At 54.1% G+C, this 19,832-nt stretch overlaps 1 protein-coding gene and 1 long non-coding RNA gene across 6 annotated transcripts; both read left to right on the forward strand.

Moving 5' to 3' along the window:
• The first annotated feature begins 441 nt into the window (after positions 1 to 441).
• On the forward strand, positions 442 to 10,976 carry LOC141584913 (uncharacterized). The gene is made up of 3 exons (XR_012518208.1): positions 442 to 1,299; positions 1,400 to 2,167; positions 8,630 to 10,976. It is a non-coding gene; the product is annotated as an uncharacterized LOC141584913 (long non-coding RNA).
• Positions 10,977 to 12,842: 1,866 nt separating this feature from the next.
• On the forward strand, positions 12,843 to 18,531 carry NPAS4 (neuronal PAS domain protein 4). Of its 5 annotated transcripts, XM_003937745.3 has the most exons (8): positions 12,843 to 13,237; positions 13,998 to 14,149; positions 14,329 to 14,431; positions 14,550 to 14,811; positions 14,993 to 15,102; positions 15,448 to 15,583; positions 15,705 to 17,140; positions 17,787 to 18,531. In XM_003937745.3, the coding sequence occupies exons 1-8, from the start codon at positions 13,063 to 13,065 to the stop codon at positions 17,813 to 17,815; spliced, it is 2,403 nt and encodes an 800-aa protein (XP_003937794.2). In that variant the 5' UTR covers positions 12,843 to 13,062; the 3' UTR covers positions 17,816 to 18,531. The 5 variants fall into 5 exon arrangements, with proteins under 5 accessions (XP_003937794.2, XP_039327191.2, XP_074257832.1 ...); XM_039471257.2 differs by lacking the exon at positions 14,993 to 15,102; XM_074401731.1 differs by lacking the exon at positions 17,787 to 18,531 and having other exon boundaries at positions 15,705 to 17,339.
• The last annotated feature ends 1,301 nt before the right edge of the window (positions 18,532 to 19,832 follow it).

Raw genomic sequence — 19,832 nt, forward strand, 5'->3', positions numbered from 1 at the left:
GAGTCCTGAACCAGAGGGTCGAGGACCCTTGGACCGAGTAGCTCCCGGGCTCCCGGGACGCAACAAGATCAGCTGGGAAGGAATGGGTCCCCGGCTTTTGTGAATCCGAGGGGGGCTTCCCTTCCTCCGGGAGCCGAGGTGCACCCCCTTCCCCTAGGCAGCCGCGGAGCCGTGACGCCCAGTGGAGGGGGGCGCGCGTCTCGGCGCGCGCCTGTCCTCGCGGTGGCTCATTCATCGCAGCCGCGGCACGCCGTTGCCATGGGAACGTGATGCAGGCACGGGGAGCGGGAGGGAGAGGGAGGCCCCGGGTGACGTCCGCGCTCTTCTCACAGCTCGTCTCCCGCGGCCTCCCAATTTTTGCCTAATTTGGAAGAGAGCCGCAGCCCTTCTGCTGATGCGCGCGCGCTGGCGCCTTTTTAAGGCAACTGGCTGAGTGGCGGCTCCACCAGAGCCCGGGAGCTGCCCCCGCCCCCGAGCCGTGAGCCCTGCGCCCGCTCGGCCCGGGGAGTCCCCGGCGCCACACGCCCCCTTCCCCACCCCCATCTTAGCGCCCCCACCCACTATGGGGACATTTCAACCAGGGAGAAGGGAGGTCCTGCCCTTGCCCCTCGCCCCCGCCCCCCTCCTCCAACAGGGGAGACTTCTGTCTAAACCTTGGAAGGAAGCGAGATGCCAGGCCTAGCGCCTTCGGAGATCCTCTCTGGACAAGGCCACAGGGTGAAAACACCAGGTGAGGACTTCACTGCCCTCGGGGCCACCCTGCAGCTTTGGAGGCCTTTGCCTCCCTCCAGGCCCCCAGCCCCTTAACTTTTTTCTTCCTGAGCTCAGCCTGGAGCAGAGGTAGGATCCCGAGAAAGCCCCTTACCAGTTGCTCCAACCCCCTCCTTAAACTGGAAGGGAAACTGAGGCCCGGAGGAAAGTTGTGATTGACCAGGGCCACACGGCACGTTCCTGGGGGAGGAGCATGGGCCAGAGCCCACGGCTGCTGACCTGGCCAGAGGTCAAGCCCTGTTCCTTACAGTTGAGCACAGCCAGCCCCGTCTGTGTGCACCAAGCAGAGGTGCTGGACACCTCTGCTGTGCCACCAGCTGCCTCCCCTTCCCCAGCGCAGTCTGAACCTGGGTAGGCTTTTTGGAAAAGCTTCTGGATGTCACGGACTCCACGACCGACCAACTAGGCTGCTGCTGCTTGCAAACGTCACCTCCATTGAAGGACTCCTGCAGCCACCAGCTCTGGAACTTTCTGGAATCAAACCTTTCCCCAGACTGCCTACAAGGACCAGCCGGCTTCTGGATGGAGGTGTGGCCTGCGGGAAGTCCGGCAGGGATCCCCAGAGCCAAATGGACCCAGCCCTTCAGACCCCGTGCCGGTCCTATTGACCTCTGCCCTCTCCCTGCAGCATTTCCTGGAGGCATTTGATCAGGACCCACAGGACAGCTGGGAAGTGCCTGACCCTTCTCAAGGTGCTGCATGGCTTCCAGACATCCCTAGGCCCCTCTCTGGACCAGGATGGGAGACCCAGAGGTGGAGCTGAACACACGAGGCAGCACTTGAGGGCTCCGAGGGTGGTGAGGAGAGTTCCTGCTCTCACACAGCTAGCCCTGGGACCTTGAATGGTTCCTCCATGGAGCATCCACCCCCAGTGCCACGCAGTCAGTGCAGAAGGGGGAGACTCAGGCAGCCCTCGGAGACACGCAATTTGCCAAGGTCACACAGCAAGTCTGAGACTAGGACCTATAACCCCACCCCCTAGCCCAGGCTCCTTCTCAGCCACCTGGACCCGAGAGGCCAGCCCATGGGAGGCCCACATGGCCACTGCACCACGGAACAAGGACCTGGTCCAGGTCCACCTCCGCCAAGTGCCAGCCGTGTCACTTGGGCCACTCCATTCTCTGCATTAGGCCTCAGTCATCCAAGACCATCTTTCAAAGGCTCCCACTCCAATTATGAGTCTGGGATTTTCTGAAATTGAGCATCTTGGCCAGGCTGTGGGGGCCCTCTGTGGCCGCCTGGAGGACACTGCCAAGGGGATTTTTTTCCTCCCACCAGACTGAAGCTAAGGAGTGCTAGAAACAGCAGTTGCTTTAGCCACAGGCTGTGTAGACCACCTGAAGATGATCTGGGCGTCTGTTTTGTGCACCTTGGAACCCATCGGATCCCTCCAGCGGTGAGTCCCCTGGTGTACCTAGCACCAAGCTGTGAGAATGGCCCCCGATGGGTTGGGGGGAGGAAGAAAAACTACAGGTTCAGTCCCAGTACTTGCTCCCCTGCGAGCCTTCAGGGCCACTGAGACCCTAGCACTGGGCAAAGGGCTTGTCACCACCTGAAACTGGGGCTTGGGGTTGCAGCATTCAACTTCCAAAGCCAAGAGGCCCTGGGACAGGAGGCCCAGCAGTCCCAGAGATGCTGCAGAGGGCTGGGAGGGCTCTTCGAGGCTAAGGGGTCCGACCCACTACCATTTTGCAAAGACAAAAGCTGAGGCCCAGAGAGGGGAAGAGGTTTGCAGAGCACTTCTAACAGGCTATCGGCAGAGCTGGGAACAGCATCCACGTCTTCCACTGCTCCTGTCCAGAACTATTCCCCTGCACCAAACACAATCCGCTGACATCTAGACTGAGCTCACCTCTTCTTCTTTCTGGACATTGGATTCCTTGGCAGAAGGCTCTCCCAGCTCACACCCTGTCAGGGCTGGCAACTCAGGAGCTTTCCCTTCAACCCGATGGTCCTTTGCAGCAAAGCTTCCTGGTGTTCTTCCCCTCCCACCAGTGCTCAGCCCTTCCTGGCTTCAAAAGCTGCTCCATCAGCAGCCATAACAGTAACTGCCCTGTTCACCATGGTTCACCCAATTCCCTGTGGTTCCTGAATTCCCAGGCATGGAGAGCACCATTTTCCCTGCTCGTGGGGTGTCTCTTCTTTGTGGCTCCTAGGCCCAGTCCCTGCCCATCTCTGACCACTGGAGCCTTAAACTGCATTAGTCTTTCCTGGGACCCCTGGACCATTCCCTGCAGACTCCCTCTCACCTGGCCCAGGGCCTGTGGGAGTAATAATGGCTGGCATGTCATAGGGCTGCTGTGAGTTTTCATGAATTAACACTCATCAGGTACACAAGGTGTGGGTAGGTGCCGCATCTGTAAACTCCCATGTTACAAGCTGTGCCCTGATAGTAACGAGGAGAGACTTGAAGCTGGAGCCTCTGGAGGCCAAGGCACCTGGGGGCAGAAGGGGAAGAGAGGAGGTGCTGGCCTGCAGGAGGTTTAGTAATGGGAGATAGTGAGAGCCATGAGGATCTTAAGCTGGGAAGAGCATGGTCAGGTCAGCTTCTGAACGGCAAGGGGAGCTGGGCTGCTGAGCACCAGGAGGGTGTGTTGGGCCTGGCCCAAGCCCTCCATCCCTGGCTTTGGTCAGCAGTGGAGGGAGCGGGTGCTGCCCAGGAATGGGGCTTGCTGGGGCCTGAGCCAGAGCCCTGAGGGCCGCTTTGTGCATCCCTCGACTTCAGGCTGCAGCCCCAGCCTGGCTTACTCTGTCTGGTGCTCTCAGACCCGGCCGGGACCAAAACTGCCGGTGGGTACCCAGGCTGTTTCTATACTTGCAGTGCCAGGACAGGTTCACCTCCTGAACCAGCCCTTGCTGTCTCTGCATAGACTTGTTCAAAATGGTATTTTTCTTCAAGTTAAGATAATGACCAACATTCTGCCATTGAGCATTTCTTGTGCTCCTTTTATGCACCAGGCATTTTCTGAGTGTTTTAATCAGGCGTCCCCAAACTTTTTACACAGGGGGCCAGTTCACTGTCCCTCAGACCGTTGGAGGGCCGCCACATACTGTGCTCCTCTCACTGACCACCAATGAAAGAGGTGCCCCTTCCTGAAGTGCGGCGTGGGGCCGGGTAAATGGCCTCAGGGGGCCGCATGCGGCCCATGGGCCATAGTTTGGGGACGCCTGGTTTTAACTACTTAGCTCCTTTCATGTACACATCAGTCATTCTCCCCACTTCTGTGTTTAACAAATCATTAAACTGAGGCACAAGACATTAAGCCACTTCACTGACCAATGTCACAAAGGCAGTCTGTGGAGGAGGCAGAACTCAGCCCAGATCCTCCTCTCCTGCTTCAGATACCCACCCCCTGCCAGCCTTTCCACGTGGACCATGTCTCTCTCTCTGCCTCTTGATGGTCTTTCAAACATCTGCAAATGCCAAACCACTCCCTCAAGCCTCCTCTTCTCTGAGGAACATCTCTCCATTCCTTCCATCTTTTAAAAATTTCTTGGGCTGGGCACGGTGGCTCACACCTGTAATGCAAGCACTTTGGAGTCCAAGGCAGGCGGATCACCTGAGGTTGGGAATTCAAGACCAGCCTGACCAACATGGTGAAACCCCGTCTTTAAAAAAAAATTCTTACAAATGTTTATGAAGCACTTTACTCCATGCTGGAGTTGACAGTGGGCAAAGCAGTCACGATCCCTTGCCATGGTGACTGCAGTCTAGTGGAGGAGAGACAATAAATTCCTCACCAAAATAAAGTATTAAATCTCTGCAGCACCAAGTGCCAGCAGAGGCCCGGGGTGCCTGGGAACCTGTAAGTGGGGATTTGACCTCAGTGGGAAGGTCAGGGGAGGCTTTCCAGTGGAGGCGATGTTTAGGCTGAGCTAACAGTGTAGCAGGAGCAGCCAAGAGAGACAGACCTTTCGAACACCAAACTGGGAAGGAAGTGTTTATTATTATTATTACGGCTGGGAGCCAGGCGATAATTTGTCTAAATGACCCTACTCAGCTAACAAAGAGAAGCTCTGCCTTTATATAAGCATACACTCTAGATATTACACCTGAAAGGATCTTAGGTTTACAGCCTTAGAAATCACATATGAAAGAGTCTTGGGTTTACAGTTTTAGGAATCACATATGAAGGGTTTCTGGTCTCTAGATGGAGGAGTGGGGTGGGAGTTTGATATTGTTTAAGTAAAAACAGTGTCTTCCAGAGTTTCCCCAATACCAGGCCTGCTATTTACTGGAAGGTGATTTAGGAGGCACCAGTTAGCCAGCCTTTTATTCTATTGAAATGCAGGGTGGAAGTCAAGGGCGAGGTGATCCTAGATGCCTGAGTCGCCTTCCTCAATGGGAAAATAGGAAGAACTTGGCAGAGGGAAGAGGCAGTGGCACCCCAGGAGAGGGAACAGTATGTGCAAAGGCACTGTGGCAGATGGGAGGGTGGCAGGCCAAGGACTAGAAGAAGGCTCATGCAACTGGAAGAGAAGCAAGGGGGTGCATGAGGCCAGACAGACTGGAGGGCCTACCAGAGCCAAGCCTGGGGGATGCTCTGGGCCCTGCGTCACAGCCCCAGGTGCAGTCAGCCCCTCCCCACTGGTTGCTCTGCTCAAGGCTGGACTTGAACTCATAAACACAAGTTCTAGAACCAAACTTCCTGGCCCTGACAGAGGCTGCCCTCTCTCCACCTTTGCTGTGTGCCCCTGTTAACACAACCTCAGCTACAGTGGCTTCTTTGGTGGCTACTAGGACTGTGTCGAGTCTCATTTATGAGGCCACACTCCTCTGTCCACCCAGCCACCCACCCAGCACAGCCTGGTGCAGTCAGCACTGACTTGCCACCAGCAGCTCAACTCAAATGCAACAACTTGGGGAGGCCAGTGCCAGTTCCTCCAGCAGGGTCACCCCTCTTCTTGCTCTCCCCAACTCTCAGCGTGCCTCCCTGACAGCAGTAGCCCAGTGAAGTGTCTGGATAGACCCCTTGCTCTCTCACCAGCCTGCAGGTTCCATGAGGCCAAAACCAGCTGTCATCACCACAGAGGCTGGCACAGACTCCGCCCCTAGCTGTTGGTTGCATGAATGACTTACATGCCTGAGCCCCTGCCCTGTGCCAGGCCTTGTGCTGGATGCTGGGAACATGAAGAGCAGCTGTAGCTCCTGATAGCGGAGACAGCCAAGTAAACACTCAGGGACAATGCAGTGTGTGGAGCGCAGTGATGAGGAAGCACAGGGGGCTGGGGGGCACTGGAGGGGTCCCCAGACTCCACTGGAGGATCAGCAGGGCAAGGAGGAATTCTCCAGCTGGGAGTGGTGATGAAGAGGACTCTGAAAATGAATACGGGGAAAATCCATCTCCTCCAGCCTCCCCTGAGCACTTCAGGAGTGTTGGTCACTGCTCTGCATTTGAAAGTGGCTTTAGTTGATTAGGTTTCTTTTCTCTCTTGGAATGTGGCTGCTCTGACATGCTCCTCGCTGCATTCCTTGTGTCCTCTTCTCTCAGCCCCTGCCTTCAGGACATTGCTCAGAAAAGTTTCATTTTTCCCACCTGGACTCCACTGTACCTCTCCCACCCCCTCCATGGTTCTATGCCCCTCACCTTCCTGGCTCTCAGCTCATTCACCCAGCTCTGGCTGTCTCAATGCGTGGGTGCCAGCCTGCACCCTCGTTACATGAGCTTTGTTGATTTCATAACCATAAATAGATAAAATGTTCTGAATGCTTTCATGTGCAAGTAGAATTGAGGGAGTGATAGCATAATGAAAAGGCCTCAGGAAAAGGAAAACAGCCTGCTAAGATGCAGCGGAAGACAACACAGCCACTGCACAAGCCAGCTCTGCGTGGGGCTCCTTTTCTCACTGCACTGACCGCAGAGCTGTGGACGCAGGCTGGGGAGGTGCTTAGGAATCTGTTAGAAAACGTTTCCCTGGTTTCAAATCCACCAATTCAAAAGAACAATCTAGTTAAAAAACAAAAACAAAAAGTAGAAGTCAGGAAAACCTGGGTTCAACTATGGATTTATCTCATTCAAGCTGTGTGATCCTGGGCAAGTTAACCAACCTCTCTGTGAAGACATAGAGAGATTCTTCCCCTGTGTCAGACTGGAGGCTTCAGGAGGCCCAAGATCCCACAATACCCTTCTTTTCCTCTCATACATACACTTTGTCTTCCTGACAATACTTTAATCACCAGCCCTGAGACTCCCCCTTCCCAAAATGCAGTCCTGAAGACTAGGTTTGGAATAGGGATTTATTGAGGTACGTGTCTCCTAATTGCCTGTTCCAACTCCTGTTGCAAGAAGTGGAGCATCATCCTCCTTGGATGGCACAAAGGGGCCTGGAAGCTAATAAGGAGCCTGTCCCATTGGGCTTCCCACCTCTCCTCTGTTAAGGTGTCCAGGAGCACTACTTCTCCATGGCATTTGGACTAGTAAAGGGAGCTTAAATGATAGCTTGATATACCCTGGACTAAGAGAGCTTTCTGGGTGAGAAAGAGAAACAAGCGGAGCTATTCCTGCTGTGAACTCATCCTCTAGTCTAAGGATGGCAAACTTTTTTTGCAAAGAGTCAGTTAGTGAAAAAGGGTCAAAAAGTACTTAAGGCTTTTTGAACCATATGGTCTCTGTTGCAACTACTCAGCTCTTCCATTGTAATGTGAAAACAGCCATAGACAATGAGTAAATGAATGGATGTGACTGTATTCCAATAAAACTTTATTTACAAAAAGAGGCAGCAGGCTAGATGTGGCTAGATTTACAGTCCATAATTTGTAAACCCTAGCCCTAAGCCCTACCATGTGGTGCAAGAGAGCAGGCCTAGGTTGGGAGCAGGAGCTAGGGATGAGGCTCAGCATTGCCAGAGACTTGCTGTGTGACTTTGATTAAGTCATTCTCCATCTCTGATCCTTTGTTTCACCATCTATCAAATAAGCATCATAATATCAGTCAAGGCTGGGTGCCATGGCTCACACCTGTAACTTCAGCACTTTGGGGGGCCAAGGTGGGAGGATTGCTTGAGGTCAGGAGTTCAAGACCAGCCTGGGCAGGAAAAAATTTTAAATTATCTGGGTGTAGTGATTTATGCCTGTAGTTCCAGCTACTCAAGAGCCTGGCAAAGAGGATTATTTTAGCCCAGGATTTGAGATGGGAGTGAGCTATCATCAGGCCACTGCACTCTGTGTATAAATAATAATGATGATATCAGTCAGATTTGTCATGAGTATGTGTCTAACAGGTCAGAGCACATCTGAAGTCTTTTCATCCCTCTGTGTGATGCTAAGTGGAGCTGCACCCACTGCCCACCCCAACTTCACCTGGCCATGCCCTTGTCTGCTGAGGGTGGCAGCAGCCTGTCAGAAAGGAAGGTGTCTCTCTCCAGGGTCAGATTCTTCATCTGTCTTTCCAAGCTCCAGCCCCAAGTGACCCCGTTTCTGTAGCAAGCCAAGCACGGGAGGAAACAAGGAATCCCTGTCTTTCCACCATCCAGTCATTTGGCAGGAGACAACAGTTCACTTGAGAGAGTGATGTGGCTGCAGTGGCTGGTGGCCAGGCTTTGGAGGAGGCCTTTGAGACTCTGGCTGAGAATAGAACTACGAAAAATGGGCTTCATTGCTCCTCTGGAACATTCACCTATGGCCAGAAGTTAAGTAGTTGCAGCTGTGGTCTCATTGGTGACTTGCACCACCAACAATTGCATCAATACATCTTTCTTGCACCATCTTGCCCACCTGTCTGGTTTGACCACTACTGGAAGCTTGCATCCTTTGGCATATTGTCATCTTCTCTGAAGCCCCATCCATGATTCATTCATTCATATTCTTTCTATCCCTCCCCACTTCCCTTCCCTTCCCCCTGCTTTCTCTTTCTCATAGATACATTTGTCCAGAGCAAGACAAGATAACAGTTTGACAGCCCTCTGTCAAGATTCTTGCTCCAAATCTCCAGACTAGTATCCAGGAGATTTGGTTCCTCCATGCCGGTTCTGAAGAAGCAGCTTCCTCGTCCACCCTTCAACTCCTTCCCAGGAGGTCATCCTCCTCCAAATCTCTAGAGAAGATACACCTCCTCTTCTCTGATAAAGGCTGGGGGGTGATGCCCCTCCCCCAGGTTCCCAATAAAGCTATGCAAGACAGGGGCAAGAGCTCTCACAGCCTGTTTTTGTTACAAAAACCCTTTTTCGGAAAAAATAATAAAGAAAGGAATCAGCCAATCCCTCCTCGATGCCATCACCTCTTCTTGGTGATTTTTCGGGGAAAGAGTGGGTGGGTTGCTATGGCAACAGATGCGAGCTCGTCTCAGTAAAGAAGGGACCTTGATATTTTTTTCTCTCTCATTCTCTCAGTTGTGTATGTGTGCGTGCATGTGTATGTGCGCCTGTGTGTGTGTGCATGCGCGCTACGCATGCCTGTGCCCACACCAGGAATTTTTTTTTTGGGGAACTAAAGAAAGCCCTTCTCTTCTCTCAGCTCTCCAAATATGGAGTGATGGAAAACCACTTACTCCTGCAGACCAGGGAGAATTCAGGATGATTCAAGAGAAAAGGGAGAGGTCATGTGGGGCTCTTTTCCTCCATGTTTTTACTAGAGATTGCATGCAACAGAGAGAGCTTCACAAATGGTTAAGGGGTTCTTGGAAAGAGGGGAAGATGCTAGGTAGAAAGAGGTGAGCAAGACATAGATGGTGTAGGAGCCCAACAAGTGACATCAGAGAGGGCAACAGAAACTATATTGAGTCTGGGGATGCACGCACATCCCACCATGCCATCAGATGCTGAGAGAAAGGCCCAGAGCAGACTCAGATATGGACACAAACACAGACACCGACAGAGAGGCATATGGAAAGTTGTAGACATAAATACACACAGGCGCAAACATAGAATTGCATGGGAAGTTGGATACTTTTTTAAAAAGACAGGCATAGATGCAGACATAGGTAAACACATACAGGGGTAGAGACTTGCAGCTACAAACACACATGCAAACAGATACACAGATAAAGACATACAAACACGTTCAGACAGGTTTAGAGGCAGACACACAGGACATACAAATGCACTCTCAGTCAAGTGAACACACACACACACACAGTCTGGCTTTTTTCCTTCCATTGCCCTAGCATCCCTGAGCAGTAGTGCATAGCTGGCTGGGGATGCTGCAAGCTTGCCCAGTAGGTTTGGCTGAAAGGCTCTGCTCTCCCATTCCTTCTACAAACTCACCCCAAAGCCCCTCTCCCAATTCATTCCCTTGCCCAGTTTCCCACAGCCAGCAGGCTCTGATGCCTCCCCCATCTCAGGCTTCTAATTCTTCGCCTGTTCTGCTGCTGCTGCCTGCCACTTGGGGGAGAGAGTGGGGTGACTCAGCCAGGCCAGGATGACTCACACTGCCAGTATTTTTAGCAGCGGCCAGGAGCTCTCTAGTGTGCCAGCCACCCCCCTCCTCCTGCTTGCTATTTCGGAACCGTCACTGGTGATATAAATAGCTCCTCTCCCACAGCCTGAAGCTGCTGCCAAGCTATTTTTGGTTCTGCACAGTTAAAAATAGCTTCATGGAGGTGGGAGGCAAGGGGAGTGGGAGCTGGCCTAGGGAGAGGAGACATCGGGGCATACAGAGCTTCTCAACTTGAATCAGAGTGGGCGAACTAGGATGAGCTCTTCTCTACCCCCTCCCTTGTCCCTTTCTAGACCCTTCTTCCCTTCCAAAGTGCTTCTTTCTATTCCATTCTGGAAAAAGCCAGGGGCTCTTCCCTAGAGCCCAGTTCTCCTCCTTTGCTTATTTCACTCCTACTAGAGCCCAGGAATCTTGGTCCCCTGCAACTCCTCCCATATTCATCCACAGAGAATAAGGGGACAGTCAAAGGGGAGGCGCACTCTGCGGCCTGTGGGAACCCAAGCCCTACCTTGATGCCCCAGGAAAACTGTAGCCTATCTCACTTCCGTGGTGACTCTTTCAGCACCACGGACAGCTGCCAGAGCCCCATTCCTTCAGTGAGGATTCGCTCAGATTTCTGGAGGCCAAGGGACCCACCCAGTAGACTCCTCTGATTGTGGAGGACACTCAGAATGTCTCCCAGGCAGCTTTAGCATCAGTGGGTGAAGAACACAGGAACAACGCCCCTGGAATTTCATACAGAAGGGGACCCAAAGATCAAGGGGTTGTTCAAATAGAATCTTGAGAGAGGGGTGGATGGGCACATCAGAGGTCAGATCGAAATGAAAAAAGCAACGCAGACCCATGTCCAGAAGGAACTATCTCTCTGTCATCCAGGTCAATAGGATTACAGACAGTGGCAGACAGACACATGGACACCGTTCCCTCCACCTCAGTTGTGACGCGTACCACAGGATGGCCCCAACCTATGCCAAATGCATAAGACACCAGGATAGGGTCTCCACAGCTTTGTACCCCTCTTCTAAGACATACGTCTCCTCGACTGCCTCTCCTCCCACTCTATCTCTCTTGCTACCACCCCTTTCCACGAGGAATGGGGAATTCCCTGGTCTTAAACTGTTCTTTTTGATGTCAAAGTTCATCTCCAGGCTTCCTGTGTGACTGGGACTTCCCAGTCCCACGACCCTAATTTTTAAGTGGCCTGATTTCCAGCCCCTTAAGTGATTCCATGCACACACAGCTACTCCATCAAATGAGAGTTCAGATAAGAACATTCACTAGCCCACTTGCTTCTTGCATTATTGAATCCCTGGGTAAGAACGGCATCTCCTCGACCCTGTAGAGAGCAATCATCTGTGGTGAAAAGAGAAAAAACGGGGAGTATCGGATAGGGCAAAGGTGACAGGATATGAAGAAGAAAGAAAGGGGAAGCTTCAGGGGTGAGGCGCACTAAGCTGAACCGACTACCAAGCACGCTAGGAGAAAAAGAAACGAAGGCGAGAGGTGGAGAGTTGAAGGTGGAGAGGCAGAGCCAGCAGCCCTAGCGCCACAGATGTGGAGAGGGGTAGAGAGAGCCTGGCGAAGTTACAGGGTCCCTGGTAGCTGCAGGGGTCACGGAGGGTCCGGCGCGGCCCCCTCGCTTCTCGGCTGCTCCCCCATCTTGCCCGCCTAGGCAGGGCGGGGAGCCCTGAGGAGCTGTGCGGAGGCAGTCAGGCCCCGCCCGCCGCCGCCGCAGCCGCGGCAGCCGCCGGAGGATTCCTGTCCTAATATGGAGCTGGGATTCCCCGGGCCCCGCCCCCGCCCCCGGCCCGCGGGGAGACCGAGGCTAGCAGCAGGGCGGAGGGAAGCGCTCGCTTGGGGGCCGGCAACGGGGTTGGGGAGGGGGGGAAGAGATGCTTAAGTGCAGATCCAGGTCCTCGGTGTCCCCCGCGTCCCTGCCTCAGTTTCCCCCTTCAGCAACTAAGGTTAATTAGCTGACAGGGAAACCAAGAATCACTGCAGCCTAGCGCTGGTGTTGGTTTCTATTCGTGGCTGTGAGAAAACAGGATCAACGCCAAATTCAGCTGGTCCCTTTCCCACTGGACCCCTTTTCCACCCATCCTAGGCACTTAGACCCCCATGAACACCCCCTGATAAACGGCCAAGGCCCGGTTTGGGAAGAGGGGGAGGGGATTTGTTTTTTGAAAATGGCCAAGGGAATCCCAGGTTGAGTAGTCCCCAGAGAGGAACCCCAGCTGTGACCTGTCCCACGGAGGCCAGGGAAAGTCCTCCTTCCCTGCATGTGAACGTGACCTTGTCTGGCAAGTAATGAGGGGAATTTGTAGACAGCCCTGTTCCTCCCCATTCCCTCAACTCCTCAGAAAAATTAATGTCAGTGCCGGCCCCTCTCTGCCCTCTGCAGACTCCTGCCGGGGGCTTCAGGCCGCCCTAACCCTGGCCCTGTCGCTTCCCTCAACTGAACGCGTTCGGACGCCTGGGTCCCCACACCCCATTCAAGCTTTCCTAACGCAGCGCCTGCCTCTCCGCTGAGCTCCCGCCAGGCTCGGCCCCCTCCGCAGCCTCCTGCTCCCCCCCTCGCTCTCCCCCCTCCCGCTCTCATTCTACGTCATGGGATGACGTCGGAAGCCGGGCGGGAGGAGGAGCCCCCCTCCCCAGTCAGCGGCTCCCGCTGCAGCTCGCTTAGCCCAGCCTCCCGCTCTCCCGCCCCCCTGCTCTAAAACGAGCCCCCCACGCCTGGCAGGAGCTATATAAGGCGGCGTGAGGCAGGCGAGGGGGGCAGCGCAGCCGAGCGGAGCCCAGGAGAGCAGAGAGCGAGCCTGAGCGAGAGACGGGGAAGCACGGAGGAGGAAGCCGCCGGTGCCTCGGGACGGGAGCGAAGGTGCTCGGGCGCCCGAGCTGGAGCTCTGCAGCCGCCGGTCATGTACCGCTCCACCAAGGGCGCCTCCAAGGCGCGCCGGGACCAGATCAACGCCGAGATCCGGAACCTCAAGGAGCTGCTGCCGCTGGCCGAAGCGGACAAGGTCCGGCTGTCCTACCTGCACATCATGAGCCTTGCCTGCATCTACACTCGCAAGGGAGTCTTCTTCGCTGGAGGTGAGCATGCTGGGACTACCGGAGATCCGAGCTGCCGGGAGCCGGAGATCCTGGAGCTGGGGAACCCGCTGGGGCTGCTGCATGTCTAGGGCAGAGTGCTGGCGAGCTGGGGAGTTTCGCGACTGTGTATTTTTCCTCTTGAGCTCCCTCCAAACCTCACCTTAGTTCTGAATGAGAGTTAGAGAGCCTGGACGGTATCTCTAACACCAGGGGCCTTAGAGGAGAGGAGAGGAGAAGAGCCAGGACAGAGCGGCCTCGGTGCCCGCTAGTGCAAAGGCGCTCGGGGAGCTGGGGAGGGAAGCCCGGGAAGTTGCAGGGACGGAGCGGCCTGAGTTTAGGGAAGCGTAGCCCTGTCCGCGGTGCTGAAAGGGATTTCCTGTCGCCTTCGGGGGGTGCTGCCCGTGGTGCTGACGGCCGCTTCGGCCGATTGGGGAGCTGTCCACGGTTCTGAACCCACAGTCCGCTTTGGAACTCTGTCCGCGGTTCTGAGATTCAGAGCCCCTTGGGAGCTCTGTCCACGGTTCAGAAATTCAGAGCCGAGGAGGCACCGACTCGGTTTAGAAGTCGAGGGCTTGCGGGCTATGGAGATACAGCAACAGGTTCCCTGGTCAAGAGCTGCGGGCAGCGGGTCAACAGGTGTTTACAGAGGCAGGTCCAGGAGAAATTCCTCTGGATTCTTTGACACTCAGGCAATGCCTTCCTCACTTCTGCTTTGCCTCCCAGTCTTACTCCTGACTCACCATGTCTTCTCGCCCTACAGGCACTCCTCTGGCTGGCCCCACGGGGCTTCTCTCAGCTCAAGAGCTTGAGGACATCGTAGCGGCACTACCCGGCTTTCTGCTTGTGTTCACAGCCGAGGGGAAGTTGCTCTACCTGTCTGAGAGTGTGAGCGAGCATCTGGGCCACTCCATGGTGAGTGCTGAGGGTCATTTCAGCTGAGGCTGGGCATGAAGGGGGCACCATGAGCCTTCCACTCCTGAGGAACTGGGAATTACTATGGAGGGAGAGGTTATACCCTGCAAGATACCACAGATCAAAGATTGGCTCCCGCTGTTCTCACTAATGGTCATCTCTTCTTTTCCTTCCTCCAGGTGGACCTGGTTGCCCAGGGTGACAGCATCTACGACATCATTGACCCAGCTGACCACCTCACTGTGCGCCAGCAACTCACCCTGCCCTCTGCCCTGGACACTGGTAAGGACTACCTTCTTCCCTCCTCAGTCCAATTTCCCACTTGCTTCCCTTCTCCCCTGCATCCACTGTCTCACTCAGCCACTCACCCTCTTATCGGTTTTTCTCTTCACCCCTCTAGATCGCCTCTTCCGCTGCCGCTTCAACACCTCCAAGTCCCTCAGGCGCCAGAGTGCAGGCAACAAACTGGTGCTTATTCGAGGCCGATTCCATGCTCACCCACCTGGGGCCTACTGGGCAGGAAATCCCGTGTTCACAGCTTTCTGTGCCCCACTGGAGCCGAGACCCCGCCCTGGCCCTGGCCCTGGCCCTGCCTCACTCTTCCTGGCCATGTTCCAGAGCCGTCATGCTAAAGACCTGGCCCTACTGGACATCTCTGAGAGGTAAGCCTGGAGTGTTCAGATTCCAAGAGAAAGACAGGCCAGAGAGGAGGGGACCCTAGATTCTGGAGTCAGGGGCAGGGAGGATGGGGTTTAGGGGGGCAGAGGATCTGGGAGGGAGTGAGATGCATGGGTATCAAGCAAGGAAAACAGAAAGCTGACCTCACCCTTTCCACCTTCCCAGTGTCCTAATCTACCTGGGCTTTGAGCGCAGTGAACTGCTTTGTAAATCATGGTATGGACTGCTGCACCCCGAGGACCTGGCCCACGCTTCTGCTCAACACTACCGCCTGTGTGAGTGTCCAGAGAGGCTGGGGACAAGAGAGCAAGCTGAGAAAGGGCATGGGAGACCAGACAACAAATGAGCTGTAGTCAAGAGTGATGCTGGGGAGATAATAGAGGCCAAAAGTTTCGGATGCTATAGGGTGAACATGAGGGTGAGGATTCAAGGCAATAATAGAAGCAGAATTGGGGGACTCTCAGTGGTGAGGTCAAGTTAGAGAGCTGAGTGGTGCAGGTGAGGGTAGTCAGAGGAGAGGATGGCATGGCTATCTTAATTCAGTGGAGAGGTGAGCAAAGGTGGGGATTAGGTAGAGTTGCCTGGTGGGCATCCTAACTCTGCATCTTCTTTCTCCCCAGTGGCTGAGAGTGGAGATATTCAGGCAGAGATGGTGGTGAGACTACAGGCCAAGACTGGAGGCTGGGCATGGATTTACTGCCTGCTATACTCAGAAGGTCCAGAGGGCCCCATTACTGCCAATAACTACCCAATCAGGTAAGCCACAAGCCAGGGGTCTAGGGTGCAGCTGAGGTCAGCATGGGGGAGACACAAATCAGGGAACTGCTCTGGAAATGGACATGAGACCCTTACCAGTTGCCTCTTCTCTCCTCTCCAGTGACATGGAAGCCTGGAGCCTCCGCCAGCAATTGAACTCTGAAGACAACCAGGCAGCTTATGTCCTGGGCACTCCAACCATGCTGCCCTCATTCCCTGAGAACATTCTCTCCCAGGAACAGTGCTCCAGCACTAACCCACTCTTCACTGCAGCCCTGGGGGCTCCCAGAAGCACCAGCTTCCCCAGTGCTCCTGAACTGAGTGTTGTCTCTGCATCAGAAGAGCTTCCCCGACCCTCCAAAGAACTGGACTTCAGTTACTTGGCATTCCCTTCTGGGCCTGAGCCTTCTCTCCAAGCAGAACTGAGCAAGGATCTTGTGTGCACTCCGCCCTACACGCCCCACCAGCCAGGAGGCTGTGCCTTCCTCTTCAGCCTCCATGAGCCCTTCCAGACCCACTTGCCCGCCCCATCCAGCACTCTTCAAGAACAGCTGACTCCAAGCACTGCCACCTTCTCTGATCAGTTGACACCCAGCAGTGCAACCTTCCCAGATCCACTAACTAGCCCACTGCAAGTCCAGCTGACTGAAACCTCAGTCAGAAGCTACGAAGACCAGTTGACTCCCTGCACCTCTACCTTCCCAGACCAGCTGCTTCCCAGCACAGCCACCTTTCCAGAGCCTATGGGCAGCCCTGCCCATGAACAGCTGACCCCTCCCAGCACAGCATTCCAAGCACACCTGGACAGTCCCAGCCAAACCTTCCCAGAGCAACTGAGCCCCAATCCTACCAAGACTTACTTTGCCCAGGAGGGATGCAGTTTTCTCTATGAGAAGTTGCCCCCAAGTCCTAGCAGCCCTGGTAATGGGGACTGCACGCTCTTGGCCCTAGCCCAGCTCCGGGGCCCCCTCTCTGTGGATGTCCCCCTGGTGCCCGAAGGCCTGCTCACACCTGAGGCCTCTCCAGTCAAGCAGAGTTTCTTCCACTACTCTGAAAAGGAGCAGAATGAGATAGACCGTCTCATCCAGCAGATTAGCCAATTGGCTCAGGGCATGGACAGACCCTTCTCAGCTGAGGCTGGCACTGGTGGACTAGAGCCACTTGGAGGACTGGAGCCCCTGGATTCCAACTTGTCCCTGTCGGGGGCAGGCCCCCCTGTGCTCAGCCTAGACCTGAAACCCTGGAAATGCCAGGAGTTGGACTTCCTGGCTGACCCTGATAACATGTTCCTGGAAGAGACGCCCGTGGAAGACATCTTCATGGATCTCTCTACCCCAGACCCCAATGAGGAATGGGGTTCAGGGGATCCTGAGGCAGAGGGCCCAGGAGGGGCCCCATCGCCTTGCAACAACCTGTCCCCAGAAGACCACAGCTTCCTGGAGGACCTGGCCACATATGAAACCGCCTTTGAGACAGGTGTCTCAGCATTCCCCTATGATGGGTTTACTGATGAGTTGCATCAACTCCAGAGCCAAGTTCAAGACAGCTTCCATGAAGGTGAGTCCAGCCAAAAGTTCCAAGAACCCAAGTCCCTCTCCTGCCACAGAAATGCTGGGTAGAATTGGGTGAATCATTTCCCCTCTCTGTGCCTCTATTTTATTAAGGGATGACATCCCCTGCTGCAAAGAGTAGCAGTGGGGATAAGGAAAAAATGAAAGACTTAAGTTTTGAACAAGTACACCTGGCAGGGGTTGGGGCTGTGGGATAGAGTACTAGAGAATCCTTAAGGAAGGGCTTGTGCTTAACTTTATTAAGCTTGTGCTTAACTAGATCAGTCTTCACCACCCCACTTTACAGATGAAAATAATCAAGGTCCCAGAGTTAAGGAAACTCTCCTTAGGGCACAAAACAAACTGATGGAAGAGGGACCAGAGCTCTATCCTAGTATCCTACCTCCCTGAAGGGGATAAAGAGCAAGAATTTATAAAAGTTGGTAAAAGAAAGATGAGGCTCAGCCCCTGACTACAGCCTCAGTTTCACTCCGTCCGTCCAAATTGCTCCCTAATCTACTGAGTCTCTGGGGATCGTTTCGTTATTGAGCCAACATCTTTGAAGCCCATATTAGTACCAACACATTCTCAGCCCCAGGATCCTCTCTCCTAATTGGTCTAACTGATTGTGCTCTCTCTATCTCTCCCTGCAGATGGAAGTGGAGGGGAACCAACGTTTTGAATAAGTCTGTGACTTAACGTCGTCAAGTATGGCATATTGTCATCAAGACGTGGAGCCGCTCTCCACCCCCCCGGGACTGTTGGGGGGATTCTGGGGGCCAGAGGGGGATATATATGATTCCCCAGGCCCTGCAGGATTTGCGGGGGGAGGTGGGAGGGCAAGGGAGGGGAGCTTCTTTTTAAAATCAAGAGACTTCCAGCGATCCCAGTTTCCATTTCAATCTGTATTCACTCGTAGTGAGTTTCCTTGAATGGGATTTCAAGCGGAGAATGGGGGAGTCTCACTTCCCCGCCGCATTGCCCCATTGGCCTGGGCCAGTTCTCCACTCCTAGGGGCCAAGCCACCTCTAGGCCTTGGTGGGGGAAAGGCAGGGCCCACCTGGGCCAGCCTGTGCCCTGAGGGGCTCTTGACACCCACGTAGAATTCTCTACACACCAGTAACGGGATTTCAATTCCGATGGACTCTGCCGCCCTGGCGGCCCTTCCTGTGACTTTTGCGCCCCGCGCCTGGGGTGGGGGGTGCGAAGAGACGCTACGTTCCTTTCCGATGGAGGAAGGCAGACCTGCCGTCACACATGTGCTTGCACGAGTGCGTGTACCTGGTGCGGGACTCAACCGGCCGCCAGACTGCCTGGGCCTGCCCAGATGGCCACCTCGTGGTGCTGCGGTGACTTTGTAGCCAACTTTATAATAAAGTCCAGTTTGCCTTTTTGGTACCTCTGGTGTCATGCACTGCTGTGTAAAAGGAAGGGTGAAGGATAAGTTCAGGAGGCTTGGATGGGAGCCTGGGGATCACGAGGTAAAAGCTGGACCTGTTTATGGCCCCAGCATTTCTTCATCTACTCATGAATTCATTCATTCATTCATTTACCCATTCATTTATTCTTTCACTCAACATCTACATGTACATTGTGTGGCCCATACTGTGCTAGAACTGGAAAGTTTAGGGCTGAAACAAATGTTATGTCTTATCCTCAAGGTGCTTGGCATCCAGTACTAGAGAATATTGGTATCTTCTCCTTGTGCCAGGCCTGCAGTGCTCATGGTATGGGAGGGAACAGAGGGCCTAGAGGTACACAAGAGGATTCAACTTGATATTGGTTCTGGACACAGGCTTGAAGCTTCTGCTTACAAGTTATTTCTTCACCTGATCCTTCAAGGAAGCAATTTCCTTGTGGGGCCCTGGATCAACTCATTGGAAATTATAAACACGTCTGTAATCCTTGCACAGGGCTTTCAGCTGACACACTCTTTTACATATCTTATTTGCTGCAATGAAGCCTCTCAAGCAGGCATATTAACCCATCTCACTGATGAAGAAACTGAGGACCACAGGTAAAAAGTTATTTGCTCCCACAGTTGGTGAGAGGCATGGGTGGGTGGGCAACATGCCCAGAGCATCTGCATCCCGGCCCTGGGCTGTTTTCTCTGCTGTGAGAGCCAGTGAGCCACCACCTCAAATCATCCCATCCCAGATTACTCAAGAAGGGCAAGTGTGGGCTGGAGCAGGGGCCTCTCTCCCAAGCATGGGGTGAGAAACTCCCTCCTTTTGCCCCTCCAGGTCTGTAAAGTCGAGCTGAACAGAATATAATTCAGTAGGTCAAGAGAAAAAAGTTTCCAAAAGTGCTGTTTTCCTCCAAGCTTGAAGGCCAAAGAGCCACAGGGTAAAGTGAGGGCAAATGAAAATGAAGAGATGGGCTGGGAGCAGTGGCTCATGCCTGCAATCCCAGCACTTTGGGAGGCCAAGGCAGGAAGATTTCTTGAGCTCAGAAATTTGAGATTAGCCTGGGCAACATGGTGAAACCCTGTCTTTACAAAATACAAAAATTAGCTGGGTATGCTGCACACTTGTAGTCCCAGCTACATGAGAGGCTGAGGCAGTAGGATCTCTTGAGCCTGGGAGGCAGAGGTTTCAGTGAGCGGGGATCACACCACTGTACTCCAGCCTGGGCAACAGAGCGAACCCTGGATTTAAATCTCACCTCCACCAATTATTTGCCAAATGGGACTTGAGGCT

Source organism: Saimiri boliviensis, chromosome 6 (assembly GCF_048565385.1).
Source record: "Saimiri boliviensis isolate mSaiBol1 chromosome 6, mSaiBol1.pri, whole genome shotgun sequence".
Taxonomy (NCBI): domain Eukaryota; kingdom Metazoa; phylum Chordata; class Mammalia; order Primates; family Cebidae; genus Saimiri; species Saimiri boliviensis.

Coding starts and splice junctions, on each gene's coding strand:
- NPAS4 (XM_074401731.1), top strand. CDS start 13,063: ATGTACCGCTCCACCAAGGGCGCCTCCAAGGCGCGCCGGGACCAGATC. Junction 14,150..14,328: donor AGCATCTGGGCCACTCCATG/GTGAGTGCTGAG, acceptor TCCTTCCTCCAG/GTGGACCTGGTTGCCCAGGG. Junction 15,584..15,704: donor GCCAATAACTACCCAATCAG/GTAAGCCACAAG, acceptor TCTCCTCTCCAG/TGACATGGAAGCCTGGAGCC.